General features: G+C 40.8%; 1 protein-coding gene across 3 annotated transcripts in view; it reads left to right on the plus strand.

Annotated features, from left to right (window-relative positions):
* The window catches only part of Ptpn20 (protein tyrosine phosphatase non-receptor type 20), a 106,484-nt gene extending 93,896 nt beyond the window's left edge, over positions 1-12,588 (plus strand). For all 3 annotated transcript variants that reach the window (XM_048421429.3, XM_087906259.1, XM_048421431.3), the window contains 4 exons: positions 5,086-5,420; positions 7,134-7,349; positions 10,001-10,063; positions 10,929-12,588. In XM_048421429.3, the coding sequence (XP_048277386.1) occupies positions 5,086-5,420; positions 7,134-7,349; positions 10,001-10,063; positions 10,929-10,994 (680 nt within the window). In that variant the 3' untranslated portion in view covers positions 10,995-12,588. The remainder of the gene's footprint in view (positions 1-5,085; positions 5,421-7,133; positions 7,350-10,000; positions 10,064-10,928) is intronic.
* The last annotated feature ends 11,749 nt before the right edge of the window (positions 12,589-24,337 follow it).

Raw genomic sequence — 24,337 nt, forward strand, 5'->3', positions numbered from 1 at the left:
TACAAAATATTTTAAATTGAAAACATAAAAGCATATACCTTCTTGGAGTAAAACCAAAGAAAATATTTTAGCATCATTAGATTAAGTAAACAATTTCTCAGCAGGACACAAAACTCTGAAACTGCCAAAGGGAAAATAATTAGATTTCATCAAACTTTTAAAGAAAATTGTGCTTCCAATTATGCCATCTTAAAAACAAAATGGCAAATAGCAGTCTAGAAAAAAATAAGTTCAAAAATCTACTTAATAAAGGATATGCATTTATAATATAGTAAGAACTTCTATGACTCAAAGAACAACAATTGAACAACAAATGAGCAAAAGATTTGAGAAGACTTTTTGAGGAGGTGTATGGACTAGAAATAGTTCGTTTTCACTCCACTGTCTGAACTCAGGATAGATTAGCTTCTCAGTTCTGTCGTAATTTAGTTCAAAGGACTTTCAATGTCTTTTCCTTCTATAGGCTATTATGGTGAGCAAACAGTAGCAAATAGTCTAGACTTTTTTGTAACACATTTTCATATCAGAAAATGGAAAATACACTTAAAAGAAACTTCTGTGGTTGAAATTTCAAGGGGTCCAAATTTGTGGGACAATTTGAAATACTCTCTTCTATGAAGAAGGATAAATTACTATATAAGGCTTCTCAAGCCAAAAATGATGTCACAATGTCTCTTGAGCCTCTCTAGCCTCTTTTAGATGGGAATTCTCAAAAAGGCCCTGCCACAAAAGTAGACACTGTATATAAGGCTCTGTCACAAATGTAGACCGCAGTGGAAGGCTCTGCCACAAATATAGAGCACCGTGGAAGGTTTTGCAACAAATGAGGACCACAGTGGAAGACTCTGCCACTTGAATTCAGAAGATGTAATGGTTGGTGGCAGTTGTGCTGTTTAGAACCTGTTGCAGTGCTCCAAAGCCTCTTAGGATTTTGAAGGAATGCCCTGCAATCCCTCTGTGAACTGCTTTCCTTTGGAGAGGCAGGTCTTAGCCTACTATTACACCTTAGCAGAGACTGCATAGAAGAGAACTAAGTAGAGATTGCTTCTACGTGAATAAGCAAGCTATTAAGCTGGGTATACACAATAGCACTTGATAATCAGAGAAAAATGGTAGACATGAGATTCTTCTCCAGTAGACACTTATCTTAGTTACTTTTCTATTGCTGTGACAAAGCATTATGACCAAGACAACTTATAAAAGAGAGCATTTAATTTGGAAGTTCATGATTTCAGAGTGTTAGAATCCATGAACATCATGTTAACAGTCAGACCAGCATGGCACTTGAACAGTAGCTGAGAGTTCACACCTGATCCACAAGTACAAGGCAAAGAAAGAGACCTGGGAAGTGGCATGGGCTTTTGAATTCTCAAAGCCTATCCAGCAACACACCACCTCCAGTAAGACAGGACCTCCTAACCTCCTGAAAACAGTCCCACCACCTGCAGAACAGACATGCAAACTTATGAGCCTATGGGGGTCATCCTCACTCAACCCCTCGCAACCTTGAAGGCACAAATAAATTCCATGAAAAAACTGTCTAAGTACCTATGATCCTCATTCCTGGTACACTGCTTTCTCTCCCTCGCTTGTACCTGTGTTCTTATGAAAAGTTCCCAAAGGGAAGCAAAGGGAAGGTTTTACGTGGCCTGTATTGTTTCCATAGATCTACTGTGTCACTTGACAATTGCACCACCATAGATAGATAGTTTTTGAGACATCTATGAAGTGTAATGGTGAGGGAATAACTTTGGTTGGTGTACTTGGTTGTTCATTTTTTTCTTGGAGAGAAATGGTTGGAGGGTAAGCTTAGGTGAAAGCCAGTGCCTCAACTGGGTGGATGATCAAGACCTTAGAAAAAATATGACTGAAAAATTACTAAGAGGAAGTCTAGGAAAATGTATGTAGCTAGAGCTTTCTAAATGAGCACAGCCCACATAGATCCTGATGCCTCATGTAAGTGCTCATGAAGAGTGACTTCAACGGGGACAGTAGCCATGCAGATAGGATATTGTTCTATGAACAGCAGTCATTTTCCCTGATTACCCTGCCAGTTTTCAATAGCTCCTGAAAAAAAAAGACAGCCTACTCAGCATTGTTGGAGGTTATGTATGGATTCAGTTTTATAGACTTCCTGCCACTTACCAAGAGCAACCATTGATGAGTATCTGGGCTTCCAGAAACATTGGACCAGCACTGAGTCCCTGACATGAAACCCTTCCTTGAGATGGTAGGTTATAATTGAGCCACTTCTATCTGGAAGAGATAGTGATTTTTTTAAAACAAAATATAAATTTGCTCTGAATGTGGATTTTTCTTACCTAGACACAGTGCTTTTCCCAAATATACCTTCTGTAGACCTACAGAATGCCTTACACACCATCATGGGTGTGCTACCCAAAGGAACTCACCATTCTGGGGAGACTTACTTGATTGATATAGTGATTGGATACTCTTTTGAAGACAATTACAGTGCTAAATAGGAGACATTCTCTTCCTGGGACAGTATTCTCTAGGAGACTGTGTGTATACACAGTCCTTGCTGTAGCCAGGGTTCAGGGATTAAGGGGTACACACAGGAACAACATCACTTTAATAAGCCATCAGCACAATATTTGCTTCCTGACTGTGTGACTTCTCATTGTCTCTGTTGTGGTGGTGGTGAGATATATTTATTAGGTCACTGAGGATTTTGTTTATGCTTTGGTCACATTCACTCTTCCCCAGCTCTTCCTAGACCCACCCCTTCTCTTTCCACCTAGACTTATGTCCTCCCCTTCCCCATAAAGACCAACCTGGTCTGTCTAAACGTTCTGGAATGTGTGGGCCTTTTGTTGGAGCATGGTCTACGTCTCAGCACACTCTTAGAGAAAACTTCTTCCAGCAGTATCAGTTGCCAGTAGCGCCTTAGCTAGGGGTGGAACTTTGCACCCAACTTTCCTCTCCATGCTGGCATTTGGTCTGACTTGGGCTCTCGGAGGTCTTATGTCTGCTGCAACAACCGTTGTGAGTTCATAAATGCAACTGCCTGCTGTATCCACAAAGCACATTCCTGTTGCCCTTTACCTCTCTGGCTCTTATGTTCCTGTGTATCCTCTTCTACAGTGGAGCCCGAACCTTTGGAGGGAAGAGTGGGGTGTATATTCATTCTGCGGTTTGTTATTCTCAATTAGGGGTTTTGCCCAATTGTGGGTCTCTGCATTGATCACTATCTACTATCAATGTAAATGCCTCTGATGAGGATTGAGAGATACTTTAATATATGGGTATAATGATGGGTCATTAGGACTTGATTTAATACTCTGGCCTTTTAGCAGCCATCGTAGTAGGTTTTACCCTAGGGTCTGTGACTGTCTAGCCATTAGTTCTTGGCTGCTAATGGTGTCCAGTATGGGTTTCATCTTATGGAGTGTACCTTTAATCCAATCAGAAAGTAGTTGTTTACTTCCATGACATTGACCTTAAGCTGTTAACAACTCTCTTCTTTAATGTTATTCCAAGTCAAGTCATGACTTTCTGCAACGCTGACTCTTTCTTGAGAATCACAAAGCATGTAATAATTGCTTGGATTTGTGAAGCCTACAAGAGGCTGCATAGAATGGGACAAGCAGGGCAGGAGTTTGAATTGAGTACTTCTGGTTTGTATCTCTAAGCTAGACTTTGTTGAATTATTTAACACTTCTAGTCTCCTTTTTTAACACTGATAATGTTTATATAAAGTACATTCTGGATGAAGAGATGGCCTGTCAGTTAACAGCATGTACTGATCTTGCTTCCATTTGAAAATATTTGGTGTTTTTCTATGTTTAGCAACAGATTTTCCTGTTCATCTTTATAAGAGAGTTCTGTATACTACGTTGGAATTCAAGACAGATTCTGTCAGAAGCCACAGACCTTGTTTGGTGACCACTAAGCATAGCGTAGTTGCTAAATGACTGCTCATGACATCCTGAGTAGTAGGAGAAGTAGCTGGTGAGAAGAACACTGTAGCAGGAAGGCCCTGAGCTGAGCACACTGATGCTTTTGTCATGGGAGCAGTGGTGGAACAGAGCTCCAGATGTCTGCGTGCAGTAAACTGAGAGCTCCTGGACGGTGACGTTTATTATGGGCCAAATGCCAGTTTCCCTCTCGTACTTTCTAACAGTGTGAGACAAGTCCCATGCTCAGTACCACCATTTTGCTACTTACCTTGTGTCTGTCTCAGTTAGGGTTTCTATTGCTGTGAAGAGACACCATGACCAGAGCAAGTTTGATAAAGGAAAAGCATTAACTGGGATGACTTACATTTTCAAAGGCTTAGTCCATTATCATCATGGTGTGACATGGTGGCATGCAGGCAGACATAGTGCTGGAGAGGAGCTAAGAGTCTTACATCTTGACCCACAGGCAACAGGCAGTGATCTGAGACACTAGGCATGGCTTGAGCATATATGAGACCTCAAAGTCCACCCTGCAGTGACACACTTCCTCCAACAAGGCCATACCTTTTCCAACAAAGCCACACCTCCTAACCGAACCACTGCTTGTGAGCTTATAGGGGCCAGTTACATTCAAACCACCACATCTTGTTTTGATTGGCACATTACCTCATCCAGTGAAAGCTGAGGAAGGATTGGAAAATATGGCTGCCTGGCTGCAATAAGGGCATTGGTGGAATTCCATTAATACTAGAATTCATTGCTAAACCATTATCATGCCATTCTGTAAAAACTGTGGTCTCTGCTGCCATATATGTACAGATTTCCCTGATTTTCAGGAGAATGTCACTCACTATTGTTTCTGACAGCTGCTGTACTCAGTTGCAGAATAGTTGTCACCAGACACCCTTGGGTCTAATACTGCTGTATTTCACAGGTGCTGGGTGCTGGTGATGGCTCTTGCTCTCAGTATCCTCCTGACTGTGTATTTCTCATGTCTTGCAAATAGATTTTATGGAGGAGTGAATTTAAACTTAGCCCCTTTGAAAAGAATCTTGTGTGCCAGTTTTTGAGGGGAGGGTCATGGATTTACCTATGTGGGATGCTTTATGAAGTCTAGATGGATTGTCTTCCATGTTTTCACCACATGTTTCTGTTTCTATAATAGATGATTCAACACGTGTTCCTCTTGGAAAAAACAAGAACTACATCAATGCTAGTTATATTAGAATAGAAAATCATGAAGAAGAGTATTTTTATATTGCTACTCAAGGACCACTGCCAGAGACTATAGAAGACTTTTGGCAAATGGTTATGGAAAATAATTGTAATGTTATTGCTATGATAACCAGAGAGATAGAAGGTGGAGTTATCAAGTGTGAGGGGTACTGGCCCATTTCTTTGAAGGAACCTTTGGAATTGAAACACTTGCGCATCCTTCTGGAGAACTGCCAGATAACTCAGTATTTCATCATTCGAATATTTCAAATTGTGAAGAAGTCTGTAAGTCTTAAATTGCCACTAGTAGATGCATGCTTTATGATAGAAGCTGCCATATTCCACTAGGGTAGAATATGCGCTAAGGGTATGCTGTGCTTGCTTGATAACCCTGGGAGGCCTGCTCTTTTCTGAAGGGAAATGGAGGAGCCATGGATCTGAGATAGGGTAAAGGGGGTGTTGGGAGGAGTGGAGGAAGAGGAGGCTGTGGTTGGAATGAAGAATAAATAAATAAATAAATAAATAAATAAATAAAAGGGAAAAATGTAACCATGATCAGTGGTGGTGGTGCATGCCTTGAATCCCAGCATTCCAGAGGCAGAAGTAGGACGGTCTCTTTAAGTTCGAGGCCAGCCTGGTTTACAGAGAGCATTCCAGGACGGCTAGTGCTATTTAGAGAGACCCCTCTCTAACAGAAAAATAAAAGTAACTTTTAGCCTCTTTTCTCTAAAAATGGAGCTATAAATTTTCACTTCTGCTTAGTCTTAACTGGAGAGAAAAGAAAATGGAGAGGGAAAATAGGTCAAGGAGTGGGCACTAGATGGCTTCTGCCCAGACAAGCGTGCTTACTACTGCTGGATTCCACCGTATGCAGTGAGCCAGGAGATATCTGTATTTTACCGTTCTTGAGCTGCTGTGCTAAGCCACAGTGACTGGACTCCCATGGGGTGCTTTGGGGCTAAGATGGGGAATCCTAGAGTTACCTGAAGGCGGAGAAAAGGACGACTGGAGGCAGCATCACACCGGGAACCTGCAGGACCTAGATGGGAAGGAAAGGAAGCAGACAGTTTAAAAAGAAATTGCCTTAGGTGCGTGCGCGCGCGCACACACACACACACACACACACACACACACACACACACATACATACACACATACACACAGTTCCATACACATATAAGTTAAATGCTCTGGGATGTAAATTCATTCATTATTAAGGAACAATGAGAAATAAAGTGTGACTATAAACATAAAGCAGGGACCAGCTAGAACATAAAATGCCCTATTTCTTCAAAAGAACATAAATTTAATGAGTGGTAACTGGGATGAAACACTCACAGGTGGGATTGTTGTTTGTTTTGTTTTGTTTTAAATAAAATTGCCACACTTAATAAGATGCTTAGGATTTGTGACTTATGACACGAAGAGGGTTTTGAAACCATGTCAACCATGCCTAAGTTTGACTACTGTACCAGAATGTGCAGACCCTTCTGAATGTGTCAGCCTATTTTTTACTTTTAAGTACTTTGAAATCTTGGTTTTTCTGAAGCCTCATGGTAGAGAAGAAAGAAGGTAGCTTAGAATTTGGAAGGCATACATCCAAATCCAAACTCTAACTATGGAAGCTTTGTGACCTAGCACTTACCTCCCAACCCTGGCCTCTAAAAATGATATAAGGATTAAATTAGATAACCGATGTGAAATTTCTGCCACATTACCTCGTGTAGATCAAGTGTTGAATTCCTGCCTCCTGAGAGGATTTTTATTTTTATTGTTTTTATTATGGTATTTTCTCCTTGTTTAGATGGAGAAAAGCTAACTCTGACAATTTCCAGAGTTTCTGTAAGCATCAAAATTAGGTTTCAGTACTCTGAATGCTCCATATGTCAGCTTTCATTATCTCCATCATCATTGTTGTCATTGTTGTTGGTATATTAGAAGTTGAAATGAGACCTCTAATATAAGAAATCAATAAACCTCTCTGTGTCTCTTTAATAGACAGGAATGAGTCACTGTGTAAAACACTTGCAGTTCACAAAATGGCCAGACCATGGCACTCCTGCCTCAGCAGACTTTTTCATCAAATACGTCCGTTATGTGAGGAAGAGCCACATCACAGGACCCCTGGTTGTTCATTGTAGTGCTGGCGTAGGCCGTACGGGGGTGTTCATATGTGTGGATGTCGTGTTCTGTGCCATCGAGAAGAACGTCTCAGTAAGTGTGTGATGAAGCAGATGGACTGATGCTGTCTCTAAACACAGTTCTTAACAGCCTGGTGTTATTGGAAGACTGACCTGGACCAGTGGAGCACATCAGATGCGCAGTAGCTTAGGAGACCTCATTCTCACTGTGCTTGCTGCAGGCTCCTGGGAATAGTGGGGAGGATTAAAGAATATTATACAAGTAAATGACTAGGCTAGTATGCAAAGGAATGGACACTCTGTAAGCGTGCAATCATTTCCTTCCTCTGTGTGCCACTTATGGCGTTACCATTTTTCTAGGTAATTTCAGTGAAGTGTGATTGCTTTCCATGAACAAATCTGACATGCATGTATACTGAAAACATGTTGAGCTCAGAGTTAATGAGAGGTTCCTAGGCTTAACTGATAATTTTACTATATGCTTTAGGTATGGGTGACTTTATATAGGTTGCTCATCCTCTCTCAAATATCAGCTGTATTATTTTATGTTTTGTGATTTAACATTTCTAACAATGTGTATGTGTGTATGTGCACATGCCAGGAGAGACTAAAGGGATCAGATTTTCCTGAAGCTGGAGTTACAGATAGTTGTGAGTTGTTCAACATGGGTACTGGGAATTGAACTCAAGTCCTTTGCAAGGGCAGTTTTCTCTCTTGAGCATGGAGCTGTTTCTTTAGCCCTAAAAGTCAGTTTTCTTAGCATAAAATGAGGAGAGAATTATACACGGGTGTGAGCCAAACATTAGCAATCCCTTACTTTTCTCCTAAACTGGGGTGCAAAAGACAGTTTGAGCTGGGTGGTGGCGGCTCATACATTTAATACTAGCACTCAGGAGGCAGAGGCAGGTGGATCTCTGGGTTCAAGGCCAGCCTGGTCTACAGAGTTCCAGAACAGCCAATGTTACACAGAGAAACCCTGTCTTGAAAAACAAAACAAAACAAAAATAGGAAACTATGTAACCATTTATGTCTTTTTATTGTTATTTAAAGTTAGGATAAAAAACCCTTAAAACATTGAAAGCAAACTAGTTCTTGTCTTGAAGAAACATTAAAAGTTTGTCAAATATTCTCAGCAAACTTTGTTCTCTTTTTCTGTTGTGATCTTGTAGTAACTGCTAACCTTGTTAATTTGTTAACTTGTTAAGTAACTTGTTAAGCTTGACAAGATCACAGGATACAATATCAATATGAAAAAGCCACTTGCATTTCTATATTTCATTTTTATTGCAATAAGTATGTGAAAAATGAAAGTAAAAATAATAAATTTACAATTTACTCAAAGAAAGTGAAATAGAATAAATTTAACACAACAACATAATTCAGAAAATTGTAGAATACTTACAAAAGAATGTAAAAAAATAATAAATGAAGAAATATATAGTATGTTCATGGATTTTCTAAATTCATGAAAATACTGGAAATTGTCAGTTCTCCCAAAAATTCACATATAGACTGCAGGTAATTTTTATCACAATTCTATCAGCAAGCTGTGCTGACTACTTTTGTATCACCTTGACAGATGTTAGAGACATATCTTGGAAGAAGAAATCTTAACTGAGCAAACGCCTCTATAATATTGGCCTTTCTTGATTATTATTGGACATAGGAAGGCCTAGCCCATTGTCAATTGTGCTATCTCTGGGTAGGTTGGTGATGGGAATGAAACTAAGAAACCCTGCTTCCAGCCTTGAGTACCTGCTCTGATTTACTGCCAGTGATTTACTGTGTATGACATGGCACTGTAAGCAGAAATAAACCCTTTCTCCTCAAGATGCTTGCTTTTTATCACAGCAATAGAAATCCTAACTAAGACACAAACTAATAATAAAATGTATATGTTGGAAAACACAGATTCTGAACTGGCTAAGACAATTTTGAAATGTAAGAATAAAGTGTAAAGAATTTCTCTATCTAATATTAAATATTTTGTGTAGTTAAAGAGATACAAAAGTTGATACTAGCAACAAAATAAGACACACAGATCAATGGAACAAGCTGCAGAGCCAGAATGCTCCAAACGATTTTAAATAAAAGTGTCCCAGCAACTCTGTGTAGGAAGAATAACCTTTTCAACAATGGTCTTGGAACAAATGGTTATTCATACCCAATAAATACAAAAATAGGTAAAATAAATCTTAATTAAAACCTTATACTTTATTAAATTATATTACAATTTATATTATAATTTAAACTATATTATATTATACTTAATTAAAACCTTATACTTAAATGCTTAACATAGAGTGTGGACTTAGGTATATAAAAACACTTGGTCCCAAAAGGAAACTGTCTCAAAAAATAGGGTGGACAACTCTCAAGGGATAAGACCAAAAGTTGACCTCTGGGTTCTAAATGTACATTCATAAGTGAGCACATGCTGCTTTCAGTTCTCCCTGTTAGCACAAAGGGGGGCATCTTTTGGGAACACTCTTTGTTGTAAGTGATGGCTTACTTCTTCCCTGTGAGAAGTTGACTAAAATAAGTCCCTCTTAGTCATTGGGCTGTGCTTTCAAACATACACTGACTGGGAAGGAGACTTTTCTGGTTACATCTTGACGTCCCTTTTCACTAGAAGGAGGTATAGAGTGCTCACTTGAGTACTCTACATATGAGTTGGTGTTTTTCCTCTGTCTGGATAATTCAGTTACCGCCATCTCATTTCAGTTCAACATTATGAACATAGTGACCCAGATGAGAAAACAGCGTAGTGGCATGATCCAAACAAAGGTAGGTGCTCCTCTCATAAACCTTAATAAGGACAGCCAAGACACAGATTAGTGTACTGCAGCACTTCACAGTTCATAGTGCTCTTTTTACTGTTGTGATAGCATTAATTCTTAACTTTGGCGGAGTTGATTTGCTCTGATAACCTTGATGAAGTACATTAGATTTCCAGCAATGGAGTCTGTTCCATGGGTTACAGAGAGAGCAAGGTGAGGACTTGGCACTGAGACTGAAATCACAGACCTTGACCACAAAGCCATTCCACATAAGCAGTATATCAAATGTTATTTCTAAGTTTCTAGACAGTAATTTGAAATGTGTATTTGCATCTATCTATCTATCTATCTATCTATCTATCTATCTATCTATCTATCTATCTATCACCTGTCTGTCGGTTATTGGGACATTGTAAAAAGATATTTTTTAATATCACAGATTAGTTTGTAAGCACCAGAGGAAATAAAGAGAATATTTATAATAAAAGCAGTTGCCTCTGAACTGATATGTATACTATATATAATATGTATATATAACTAGGGATATTTTTGGTTATATATTATATAACAGTTGTATATATTTGAGATTTTAAACTTACATGAGAGCCTTAGATTAGCTAGAGAAGACATAAGGAAAGAGATATTTCATTTCATTCTGTTTAGATACTTGTCTGCTAAAGAGTCCTAGACCAAGACATTTATTTTGATTATTTATGTTCTTCATATTTAAATACATACTTGCTTAAAGAAGCTCTCAAGGGTTTGTAGACAACATTTGATCTCTGAGGGGAATTTTCTTATGTTGCAGCTGTGTACTCCCGAAGGAGACCTTGGCTTCTGGTTCCTTAACTCTGTCATTTGTGTGTGTGCAGGAGCAGTATCACTTTTGTTATGAAATTGTGCTTGAAGTTCTTCAGAATCTTCTGGCTTTGAGTTGAGAAAGACTGCGCCTCTCACTTGAGATTACCAAGAAGCTTGTGCTGAAGGCGCTGCTGGCCGTGCTCTTTGCCCTCTGATTTTCTCTCTGAAATCTCACTGAAGGCAGCATCTCTGGGCACAGAGCAAACTGTTTCACTTGATCTTTCTGAACAATAGCAAAATACCCACCCATGTCTTTCAGTGGAGCAAAAGTTACATGAAATAACCTCAGCTTAGCTGTTTGGGTTAAGGGATTTTAGAATTCAATAAAAGACTTAAATATATTCATTAAGCTTTTATTTGGAAAGGTGACCAACAACCTCAGAAAATCCCCAAGCCTTACAAGCCTTAAGAACGTGGGGCCACTAAATGGCAGGTTAATATGCTGACCTCTCACAGGCATTTTGCAGATATTGCCGACGGGCTTTAGAGAAGCTAGAGTCCATACTCTCAGCTGGCAACCGAGTAACTCAAAAGGACTCTAACTAGGATGGATTGACTTTCAATATAAATGGTTTTCGTGTCCTATACTTGAATAGTCCCAGAATGCCCTAGGGATTTCCATGAAACAGTTACCTTCCTGGAGCAGCCAGGCCCTTGTCCTGCTACCCTGAGAAACACCTTGTTGGTGAACAGAGTCCCTCTTTGCCCTCACACAAGCACACCGGTGAACAGTTCCAAACAAAAATGCTTGTTGATCTGTAAATTCAATGGAAATGTTTGTCAGGCCCAAACTTCTTTTCTACCCTACCCTAACAGTTAACACACCATTCTGTCTGCTTTATCAGAAGCAAGTATTATATGGTACTTGCCTCTTAATCTTTAGCTAGCAAATAAACTTTAATGTAATGATATTGCTATGTAAGTTTGAGTCATTTTTTAGTACTTGTTAAATCATTTTTTTTCAAACTAAGATCTAAAAAACAGCTTTATTTTCTTTCTCTCTCCCTACCTTCTTTCTCCCCCTCCTCTCTCTTTTTCTCCAGAGGTCCATTAAGTTGTTTCTTTCTTCTGTAGAAAGATTTAGATTCTGGACATTCGAACTAGATTTTAGAAAACTAAATTCATAGTTGTGAAAGTGAAAATTCTATATTCTTGTTAAAAACTTCTGGCCATTATTATATTCATCATATCAGGATTCTGGCTCAGACAGTTATAGTGATTCTTTGGTTAAGGGGTTTTGGCGATCAGTCAGTCGTTCCTAATTATAAGCCACAAAACAATTGATAAGGGTATTGTACAGTCAATTCAGTAGGATAAGAGCTGTGAATCATACTGAAAATTCCTAAAATTATAAATCCTAAACTTTTAAGAGGCTTATTGCTTTGGTTAAATGAATACTTGAATTGGTTAAATTAGGATTGATAAGTCTCATTATAAACATAATTATATGCCATATATTTGGCATTAACTCAAGTTGATGATAATAGCTATTTATACTGTTTATATGCATAATAGTCTATGCTGAACAAAAATATCATTTTGATTATTGGTTTTAAATATTTGCATCTATAACTGTATTTTCATTCTGTTACTATAAGATAATAAATATAATACAGAATAATGTTCCCAAGATGGACTGTGTGTTATTAAATTAAAAATATTTTCTATGTATTGCCTGAAGTATTTTTATTTATCAGGATATTGTGATTTCATGTCTTGATGAGCATACCTTTTTTAAAAATGTGTTTCATTATCTTTACAGCTGGACTACTTTCAGTTCTTCAGGGATATAAGTAATAAACATGGGAGTAGTAATTGGATTTGTTTCTATTTCATTCTTGAAGGTTTACTGCAAGGTAGAAACTTGAGGTTAACTGGAACACTGCTAATAGTGAGTCACTTTCCACCTCGGGTGGGAATATGCAACTCTCATTGGCACCTTCGTGAGGGTGTGAAAGCTGATTTAAAGAAAGTTTAAAAATATTTATAAATAAGCATAGATATTTCTTAACTTTCAACTTTAAATAAATATTTTAACGAGGCTTAAGTGTTAGACCAAGGCTTTTCAGAAATAAGTACTACATATTTTATCCTCACACCGCTCCTACTAATTTATTTTTCCTTCAGTCTTTTCACTCTTATTCTCTCTATATCATTCAGCTTCCAATGAAGTTCACATTTATGACTCAAGCCATTTCAATGATTTATTTTATTGAAAAATCTCAAAGGAAAACACCTTGAAAAATCTAAAATGAAATTTCCATTTCCTATTAGTTTTTTTCTAAGCCCTGGAAAGACTTAATTTTCCTCTGTATTGTCTTGAGATTTGAAAAACTGAAGGAGAAGAGTTGGAATGTGTCCACTCGGCAAAAATGGGTCAGTGGACGGGGGAGGAAAGATGGATGGCTCAGACCACTCAGTCTCTAGCTGTGATCCAAAAGTAGGAGTAATGGTGTCATTACAAAGCAGCCTGAATTTGACGGTATTGTAAATGCTATCCATGCAACTGTCCTCGCTGAAGGCTGAACATGATAAGGAACAGGTTTTAGAAAAAACACATTATATTTGAGGGTGGAAAAGGAGAGCCCATTAACAAAGCCATCAACACTATCGCTGACGAGTTAGCTGGTGATAGTGTAAGAATACAAAGTACAATCATTGCTAATAATACTGGACAGCTAAGACAAAATTACTTGTTTGCCTCCATAGAATTATAATAGTTTACTGGAAATAATACTAGAAAAGATATTACAAAGTCAGACTTCAAGGTACCTTTGTAAAATTTAATTCTCTATGACTCTTCAGCTACCTCTAAGTAGCACACCATGGCCTGCTTTTATTTGTAATATTGTAGCCTCTTTCACTTGTAAATTATAATCTATAGCTGCTTTGTGCAGTAATAGAAATGACTGGGTTAATTCATATTATCAGGGATGGTGTGGTTCTAAGGTATTTACTGCCTGGCCCATTTAAAGAGGAGTTTTGCACGCTCCTTCTATATCATCAATAGAGAGATTAAAAACATTTTTAAAAAGTTGTGTAAAATGTTTTAATCAGATGTAGGCATGGTGGCATATGCTTTAATCTCATAAACTCAAGATGCAGAGGCAGGTAGATGTCTGTGAGTTCAATGCTATTCTGGTGCACATAGTGAGTTCTAGGCTAGCCAGGGCTACACAGTGAGACCCTCTTTCAAAAACCCAAACAACCTAAGATTAAACTTCATAAGAATTGAGCAGTAAATGATCATGTTCTAGATGACAATAAATTCATTAAAGCGAAGATTATTTTGAAAAAGAAAATTAATTGGGGTGGAAGGAGAGTAAGCAAATAGGATGGAAAAGTCTACTCAAAGGCAACTGTATTATCCAAAGCCCACCCTAGCATGGGTGAAACACATTAAAGCTGGTACTCTGCATAACATGCAGGCACCTTGACAGGTCAGAGAATCTTCGTTCCTCAGTAATCCTTACTTCGTTTATAACCTTGTGTACAGGAGGACCTTGTGAACTTGATAAGTTTCAGAGACCTCCTGAGACTTGTGTGTTGTTCACTTCCTGAGTGGTAATGAGCATCCCTCCTGTAGAATGCCTGTTTAGAGGAAATTGCTACACAATGGTGTCTGTCCCTATCTCATTTTTTGTCTATACCTCCCAAGCTCTATGCCAAAGGACACTGACAGCTTGCAGATATTCACTACAACATGGAGTAGTCTCATTTGAAGGTGGTGACTAAAACTGAATGTGTAATCAACAGTGGAAAGGGCTAATATCTCTAAAATCTGAAACAAAATGTTTTAAAACATTTTATCAAGTATATAAAGTACTTAAGATTAACAAGTAAGGACTTTAACAGAGTCCCACAATGAGGATAAATCTTAAAACAAAATTTTAACATAATATTGAAAAAGAGGTGAAGGAAAAGTCCAAATAGAAGAGAGGAGAATAGAGTGAGCAGAGCTCAGACAGCGAGTTCATTGATGTTACAAGAGGTATGTGAAAGCCAGCAAAGGCCCAGACTAAATTCACAGGGAAAAAAGTGTTGTCATCAAATCCTCTATGAGTGAAGTTGAAGAAATCAAAAGATTCAGGAAATTCTATCACTCCTGTGTGGACAATAAAGGCACAGAAAATCATGCTCAAAATCAGATTGGGAGGGAGCCTGGCTAGAGAGATGGTTCAGTGATTAAGAGCACAGGCTGCTCCTCCAGAAGATCTGGACTTGATCCCCCAGACCCACATTGTGGCTCACACCTGTCTATAACTCCAGTTTCATGGGATCTGATGATTTACCCAAAGTTAAATCCACATGCTCACACACAAAAGCACAAATGTACACATAAGGATATACATAGAAAGGAGAAAAAAATTCTCCTGAGTAAATTGGGAGCATGGGGGTCATGGGAGCGGGTAGAAGGGGAGGGGGAGGAAGAGAGGGAAGTGGATAAAAATGTATAACTCAATAAAAACAATAACCAAAAATCTTGCCTGCATTTGCTCTCAGCCTTGCAGCCACTATGGACTTGCAGCCACTATGGTCCAGTGGCAAGGAACGGGACTTGGGTTTTTCTATTGCAAAGAACGTAGCAGTGGCTGCCAGCAACCAAGGGGCTACAGGGCAGCTTTGAAGAGCCAGAGAGACTCGTGGAGCCTTTTCAGACTGAGATGGTGGAAGATGAGCTGGCAAAGCATACAGTATCTGTCGAGCAACCAGAAAATGACAGGTCTCATGGAAAGATGCTTCTAAAAAGTGGTTTCACGGGATTGAGAAAAAAAGATGTCAATGCTTACTGTGGAGAAAAGAAGAACTAGAGACAAAGGACCATGTCGCATGCTGAGCAGACCTGGTCTCGGGCTGCCAGGAGACTCAGGCCCACCATCAAATCACCGCCCACTCGGTCAATGTGGCAGCTGGATTTGCAGGCCCGGCCTGGGGCATGGAGCACCTACTACTGCCGGCCTTGCTGCTCGCTGGCTTATGGGAGGAGAACACGCACTACTGTCATGCCCAGGATGCTCATGGCACTGCCAGTGCTGATGATGGGGTGGTGTACAATAGCCTGGAACTCAGGCAGGTCCAGCCCCTGAGTGCACTACCCAGAGGCTGATCACCCTGACCACAACACTGAGCAACAAGATATTAAGATGAAGAATGTCTTATTTTCTGGATTAAGTCTCCTCAAAAGACTTCAGTAGTCCTTTCTGTCACCAGGCGCCATGCTGCTGTCCATGATCTGTGCTACTGCCAGAAACTATGTTGTTGTCCATGATCTGTGCTGTAGCCAGAAGCCATGCACAAGTCCATGCTGCCTACCGGTTTCTATGAGCAAGAAAGCTTCGTTTGCAGTGGAATCAATGACTGTAGAGTCATAAGTAAGATAGTGAAGGCTTCTGTGAGAATCTCTTCTCCCCTCCCCAACAAGAAAAAAAAAACAGTCTAAACTGGAAGACATTGAAGGGAGTTTTTAAAACTGTGATAAAGATGCGGAAGTGTAGCTCTTCATTGTTGATGACTCCTGGCAGGGGTGGGGACCAGGAGTTTTGGAGCTGGCCACTGGGAGTTTGACTATGCTCCAGCGATAGATGGGCAATGTAGATTGGACTTGGTTGGTTTGGTTTTTGTTTGTTTGTTTAGGGAGGGAGCAGGGTGGGAAGGTGAACCTGGGGGGAATGTGAAGCAAGTGTGATGTGGTTTTGTTTTATAAAATTTTCAAGTAATTAATAAAAATATTATGTTGGGGAAAATAAAAATAGTTTTTAAAAATCAGATGAACCATAGCCCATTTCCAAGGGCATTTACACAGACAGACACATTAGAAAAGTCACGTAGGACCTGAAGAGCAGCCTAAACAGAAAATCTCAAATTTAGTTCAAACAAACAAAAACAGAGGAAAACTCAGTAACTGTCACCTTATGAAGAAACATTAACACGACAGGAAAGCAGAATTTATGTATCATAATAATCACCGAGGACAGGTGAGGAGGACAGATGAGAACGACAAGGCCATAGAAAACAGGTCTTAGAGACATAACCAAAGTGAGGGTTCAATACTCAAGAGCAACTCTGAAGAGTGATTCAAAGAATATTTCTGAAAAAAATCTCAGTCTGAGTGTGGTGGTTTGAATGAGAAGTGTCCCCTATACATGCATCAGTCCAAACACTTGGCCCCCAGTTGGTGGCACTGTTTGGGGAGCTTATGGAACCTTTGGTACATGGAGCCTTGCTGGAGGAAGTATTCACAGGGTGGTGTTGGGTGGCAGGTCTTTGAGAATTTATAGCCTTACCTCATGACCTCTCTCTAATTTCTGTGTGCAAATAAAATATACTTAGCTGTAACAATGAGGGGCCTGCTTGTTTGTGTTTTTCTGTCCTGCCCGGTACCCCCAGCTGTTTAGTCCCAGAGAAAAATCACACTGAGATCTCTATAAGTTATAAAGCTGATTGGCCCGTTAGGTCAGGCTACTTATTAGCTAACTCTCACATCTTGATTAACCCATTTTTCTGATTTATTTTAGCCATGTGGCTCAGTACCTTTTTCAATGGGGCAGCTCACATCTTGTTGCTTCAGTGGTCTGGGCAGGAGTGGGAGGAATCAGCTTCCTCCTTCCCAGAATTCTCCTGCTCTCCTTGCATCATTTCCACTTCCTGTCTGGTTTTCCCACCTACACCTCCTGTCTGGCCAATCAGCATTTATTTAAAACATGATTGACAGAATACAGACAATTCTTCCGCACCACTTAGCCAGCTTCCTGATCCTGTAGCCATGCTTTCCCCACCATTGTGGATTCTTCTGGAACTGCAAGCCCCAAAAAACTCTTTTATAACTTGCTCGTAGTCATAGTGTTTTGTCACAGTGACCCGAAAGTTCTCTAGGACAACCAGCATACAGATAGCTGGTTCTAAAGACATAAAGCAAGGGTCAGGGAAAATGCACCATCAAAGAACAGTTTTTTTTGTTGTTTTGGTTTTTGTCTCTGTTTTTGTTTTTCTGAGATAGGGTTTATCTGTGTAACATTCCTGGCTGTCCTGAAACTAGCTCTTGTAGACCAGGCTGGCCTTGAACTCACGGAGATCCACCTGCCTCTGCCTCCCCTGGGATTAAAGGCATCCACCTCCCAACTAGGACAGTTTTGAATAGTTATTCAAATATTCCTGAAATAAAATACTTAAATGTTTGTCTTGAAGGCTTATAGTATGTTCCTGAGGATATCCCATGAGTAAGAATAAATAACAAAGGTTTCTCTAATGAAGTGACTGAAGTTTGAAACACATTAATAATCCTTTGGGTATTTATTCAAAAATAATGTGATAGAAAACTTAGCTTACTGTCAGTCTTTTTGATAGTAAAGGTTTACAACTAAAGGAGATATAAAAATGATTTCCAGTGAGAGATTAAGAGTCAGGGGTTTCATCTGCAATTCTGACCTTGTGCATATCTGTAAAGTTTTTAACTTAGGATCCATTCACAAGTACCTGGAAGGCACCATAGCTACTTTTGCACTCGTGAAATTACAGACAGGAGCAAGTTTCCAGGGTCAGTGGTCCCACAGGCCTTTCCAGAATGGGGTTCTCCATCAGAGAGTCACTGCTCTGGTGTGTTGACATCTGAACTCACCTAGCTGTCACCTGCTGGAACTCCCATGGCCTCTGACAACCTGGCATACTTGTCCATATGAGACTTCCAATGCCTCTGGAAAACAATACCTTGGCCCTTTGCCACTTATGGCTGCTCACAGAGCTACGCAGAAATCGACTTCCTATAGTATCAGAGCACAGTGGTGAGCCCCTAACCTCACAGTAGGTAGAGACCGCCAAGGCTCCTGGCAGAACCAAGGCCTCAGCATAAGGGCTTTTTAAGGCAGGTTCACCCTGAAGCTGGGTTGCTTCTGTTTATCTGAATCTAGACCTTTGGCTACTGGTTCTGAAGGGTTTCAAATGTGGGGTTTAAGGGGAACATGGAGGCAGATTGTTCTTTGAGCAAGGACATGTATTAGAAGAGGTATCCATGGCAGAAGCAAGCAGACAGCAGCATGGCAGGGGCTCTGAGGAAAGTTCCGGTCCACACGGCAGAGTTCAGGAGTCCCTTATAGGTTTCAGTGATGGGATTGGGAAGGACAACACACGAAGTTGTGTTTGGGCTAGAAGTTAGCTGTTATGAGGGGTAGCCTGGAAATGGGAAGTTTATGTGAAGGGATGGACAAGCATGTCTCCTGACTAATAGGGCCAGGAGGACAAAAGTCCAGAGAATAAATCACTTCATTTTCAAGAACTGTCATAGTTGACCCCAAGTCAGGGAGCTTTACAGTGGTCCTGCTAACAATGTCAAGTTGGGGAAGGACAGGTGCAGTGGTAAACAGAAAAGCAAAGTAGGGCAGTTACATGAACGCCTGGGGTTCCAACTACTTGGCTGCTTCTGGGTCTCAGTGAGAAAAGAGTGCATGGCTCATCACTGAGGATGAGGACACAGGTGATTGTTGCTTATTGACTAGAGGCCAGAAGTGACTGGAAAGTGTCCCAAGAGGTATTCAGGACCAGGATCCACTGGACAAGGGAGAAGGTACTGTGAGTGGAGACAGGGATCTTCAGAATGACCGTAACCCGGGAGTGTCAGTGAGGAAAGGCTTGTATGTGGATGAGAAGCTCGTGGTTTTGTTCTACCCTGGCTGGACAGATGCTCTGTCGGTTCACCACCCAGCCATAGCTGTTGAGCATTATTATTATTATTATTATTATTATTGTATATATTTTACACATTAATTGCAAAGGCAGTGCATAGTCAATAGAAATTTTACTCTGCACTTTGAGTTTAGATAGGATGCACAATGTGATACTCACTCAAGATGCTGGGCAGCTGAGGAAGCCAGCACCCATGGTCAGCCCTGTGATCAGTAGGGAGAAATGTTTTGTACCCTACAGCGCTGTGCCACTAAGCTCTGATGCTCAGTAAGTTAGGTTGATCCAATGCATTTTCAGCCTGTGATGGGCTTACCAGGGTGTGACTCCATGCTGCACTGAGGATCCTGTGGGTGGTGACTCTTAGCCCTTGACACCTGCGTGCACAGGCCTTCATGCCGGTGTCTGGCCATGTTCCATGCACTTTGCCCCACACCTGCTTTCTACACAGGGTAAGCAGTGCCATGGCCACCATGCCTGCCACCAGCCCTGTCCTGTCAGAAGTGAGGGACGTCGGAAAATATGGTGAATTTGCGAAGCATCCTGATTTGTGTCTCATCCCCCTTACAGTCTGGTGACAGACTTGTTCGTGCACTTGCTACAGTAAGCACCTTACATAGTTTGTCACTTATGTCCTTCCCGTGATCTTTGCAAAGATTTACCCACACTTTGCTTGGCTTCGAGTCACTTGCCCAGCATAATGATCCCTTCGTGGGTCTTCAGGAAGTGTCAGAGTCTTATGCCTAGTTTGGAGTTTGTTTCTGAGGTGAGTGTATGACCCCCAAACACCAACACTGAGGCATATTGTACAGAACCATGTAAGGGATTTTTTTACTCTTTGCTCTTTGGGGAACCTACTACCCAGTTCCCAGATAAATACACGAAGGCTGATTCTTTCTTATGAACAACTGGCCTTAGCTTGGGCTGTTTCTAGCCAGCTTTCCTTGCTATCCTGTCTGTCTTTTGCTTCTTTCTCTATTCTGTATACCTTTCTTTACTTCAACTCCATGGCTTGCTGGGTGGCTGGTCTCTGGAGTCCTCCTCTCCTTTTCTAGCTCCTCAATCTTCCCTTTCCAGATTTCTCCTCCTATGTATTTTCCCTGCCTGCCAGCCCTTCTTATCCTTTCTCCTGCCTTGCTATTGACTGTTCAGCTCTTTATCAGCCCAATCAGGTGTTTTAGATGGGTAAAGTAATGGAGCTTCACAGAATTAAACAAATGCAATATAAAAGAGCGCAACACATCTTCTCATCATTAAACAAATGTCCCACAGCACAAACAAATGTAACATATCTTCAGCTGATAGTCCACAACAGACCTAGTCCTCCAGAACTGTCCAAAAGAGAATGACCTCATGATTGCAAGGGTTTGGAAACACTGCATCATTTCTCTTGGCGTTCCAGTGTTAGTGTCTTCACACCCAGAAGAACAGGGCTTATCAAGAGTGCCAGGTCTCTTGGTCAACAGTATGGAATTATGACTATAGAAATAGGGATGAGCAGGTCAAGCAGCTGACGGACGCGCCATATTTGATTTTGTTTTTGAGGTCAGCATGATGCAGGGCCTGTTTGTTTAGCGCTCATCCTTCAGTCCCTTTCTCAAAGTGGGATGCTAATCTCTGTCTTCCTTGATTGCACATGGGGACTGTCTTTGTGTGGGTGGTGCTTTAGATCCCTGTCAAATTCACGTGCCAATCTTTCCTCTGGTGGAGGTTTTGAAATGTCATTTCCTTTTCTCTTAACATTGAATGTTAAGTATTGAATACACATTTCATGCACATAACACAGTTCATTGATTCCTTCTTAGTGAGCCAGCAGGAAGATCGGATAATAAACAAGAATATCCCTAGCCCTGCCCCCGTGCACTGTCATCTTGCTACAACTCCTTTTGTTACCCTGTTACCCTCATTGCAGGCCTGTCTCTGCTCAGTTTTGTGGAAGCCTCAGTGTTGCTCCTATCTGGTGGGGATGCTCAGCCGTGGGCTGTTGATTTCCTTTCTGTTAGGATTCCAGAGCAGCTTTCCTGTTGTTCTTTCTTCCAGGGAACAGCAGCCCTCCTCTCTACCAGCTAGTGCTGGCTGGTCACAGGGATAGTTTGTTCACCTGCAGCTCTGATTTGGGGTTGTTTTGTTTCTCTTTTATTTTTCTAGACACAGGCTCTCCCTGCATGAGTCACATCCCCAGTCATCAGGGGCCGCTTCGATTTTGTTGTTATCTCTAAATATCCTCAGCAACAAGGGCCTCTGCATGTCCCTGTCCTGTTCCAAGTAGTTCATATTGTAAATGAGTAAAACTGTCGATGCAAAACATAGCTCTCGCTTCTAGCAGAGGACCATCGGTGGGGTGAGTTTCCTTCGGGCCTTGGCAGGGTCCCGGCGAGGAGGAGCTTGGGTGTTCCCCGACCCCATAGACGCCCAGGTCGCGCCTGCAGTGCTGGCTACCCCCTCCCGCCTGCCATCCCAGCTCCCATCCAGGTTCGAATTCCTATATTTCTCCCTTCCCCCTGGGGCCATAAAATTTCCCCAGCTCAGCTGCCTTGCAAGCTGGGCCTTGGCTGTAGGCGCAGCTCGGCTCCAGGACGTTCCTGGGTCCTAAAGTCCTCCCTGAGGACAGGTGGACCAGGTGCCAGCTCAGCCACATTCCTGACCAGCAGGGGCCCTGACTTCTAGCAGAGGGCCATCGGAGGGGTGAGTTTGCTTCGGGCCTTGACAGGGTCCTGGTGAGGAAGAGCTTTGGCGTTCCCCGAACCCACAGTCTCCCAGGTCGCCCTGCAGTGCTGGCTACCCCCTCCCGCCTGCCATCCCAGCTCCCATCCAGGTATGAATTCCTATATTTCTCCCTTCCCCCTGGGGCCATAAAATTTTCCCCAGCTCAGCTGCCTTGCAAGCTGAGCCTGCATTGTAAGCACATCCAGGAAAGAGGGAGTGCCTGTGCTTCAATAGCCTGCCTGAGGAAAGGTGGGCATTCTGTCAGTGAAGTCCCTGCCCAAGAAGGGAACCTGACCCGGTAACAGAAGTTCCAATAGAGAACATTTGAAGTAAGAGATGGGCAGACGCCAAGGCAAGACCTCATCCAACAATCTGAAAAACAACATGAAAACACCAGATCCCAAGGACCCTACAACAGAAGGGCTTGAACACCTTAACCCAGAAGAAGTGGAAAAAAGTGCCATTATGAAAGCAATAGAGTCCCTTAAACAGGATATGAATAACTCCCTTAAAGAATTGGATGAGAAATATATCAAAAAGTTTGAAGAAATGAGTATAGAAATTGATGAGAAATATAACAAAAAGTTTGAAGAACTAAGTAAATCCGTGAATGAGACCCTGAGAAACCAAGAAAAAACAATCAAACAAGTAAAGGAAACAGTGCAAGAATTGAAAACTGAAATGGAGGCAATGAAGAAAACACAAACAGAGAACCGGCTGGATATGGAAAACCTAGGTAAACGAACGGAGACTACAGAATCAAGCATAACCAATAGAATACAAGAGATAGAAGAACGAATCTCGGAATCTGAAGATACCATAGAGAAAATAAATGCTCTGGTCAAAGAAAACGGCAAATCCAACAAATTCTCTTCACAAAACATTCAAGAAATCTGGGACACAATAAAAAAACCAAATCTAAGAATAATAGGGATTGAAGAAGGAGAAGAACTGCAGATCAAAGGCCCAGAAAATATATTCAACAAAATTATAGAAGAAAACTTTCCCAACCTAAAGAACGATATTCCTATGAAGGTTCAAGAAGCATACAGAACACTGAATAGACTGGATCAGAAAAAAACATCCCCTCGCCATATAATAATCAAAACACAAAACATACATATTAAAGAAAAAATTTTAAGAGCTGCAAAGGAAAAGGGTCAAGTAACTTATAAAGGTAAACCTATCAGGCTTACACCGGATTTCTCTATGGAAACCATGAAAGCCAGAAGATCCTGGATAGAGGTACTGCAGAAACTAAGAGACCATGGATGCAAACCCAGGCTACTATACCCAGCCAAGCTATTGTTCACTATCAACAGAGAAAACAAAATATTCCAGGATAAAAACAAATTTAAACAATACGTAGCTACTAATCCAGCCTTACAGAGAATATTAGAAGGAAAATCACTACTGAAGGAATCCAACATTCCCAACACGGCCTACAATAACTCGAACATCTAGCGACCATTCACAAGCACAAATCAAAGAAGAAAAACACATACACTCTACTACCTAAAAAAAAAAAAATGACCGGCGTCAACAACCACTGGTCATTAATATCACTTAATATCAATGGACTCAATTCACCTATAAAGAGGCACAGACTTAGAGATTGGATACGAAAACAGGATCCAACATTCTGCTGTTTACAAGAAACACACCTCAACCACAAAGACAGACACCTACTCAGAGTAAAGGGTTGGGAAAAGGTTTTCCAAGCAAATGGACCTAAGAAACAAGCGGGCGTGGCCATTCTAATATCTAACAAAATCGACTTCAAACTAAAATCAATCAGAAGAAATGGAGATGGACATTTCATACTCGTAACTGGAACAATTCATCAGGAGGAAGTCTCAATCCTGAATATCTATGCTCCTAATATAAAGGCACCCACATATGTAAAAGAAACTCTTCTAGAACTCAAGGCGGTCATCAAACCACACACACTAATAGTAGGAGACTTCAACACTCCTCTCTCACCAATGGACAGGTCAATCAGACAGAAACCAAACAGAGAATTGAGAGATCTATTGGAGGT

The sequence above is a fragment of the Myodes glareolus genome, chromosome 5 (genome assembly GCF_982192425.1).
Source record: "Myodes glareolus chromosome 5, mMyoGla1.1, whole genome shotgun sequence".
Lineage (NCBI taxonomy): Eukaryota > Metazoa > Chordata > Mammalia > Rodentia > Cricetidae > Myodes > Myodes glareolus.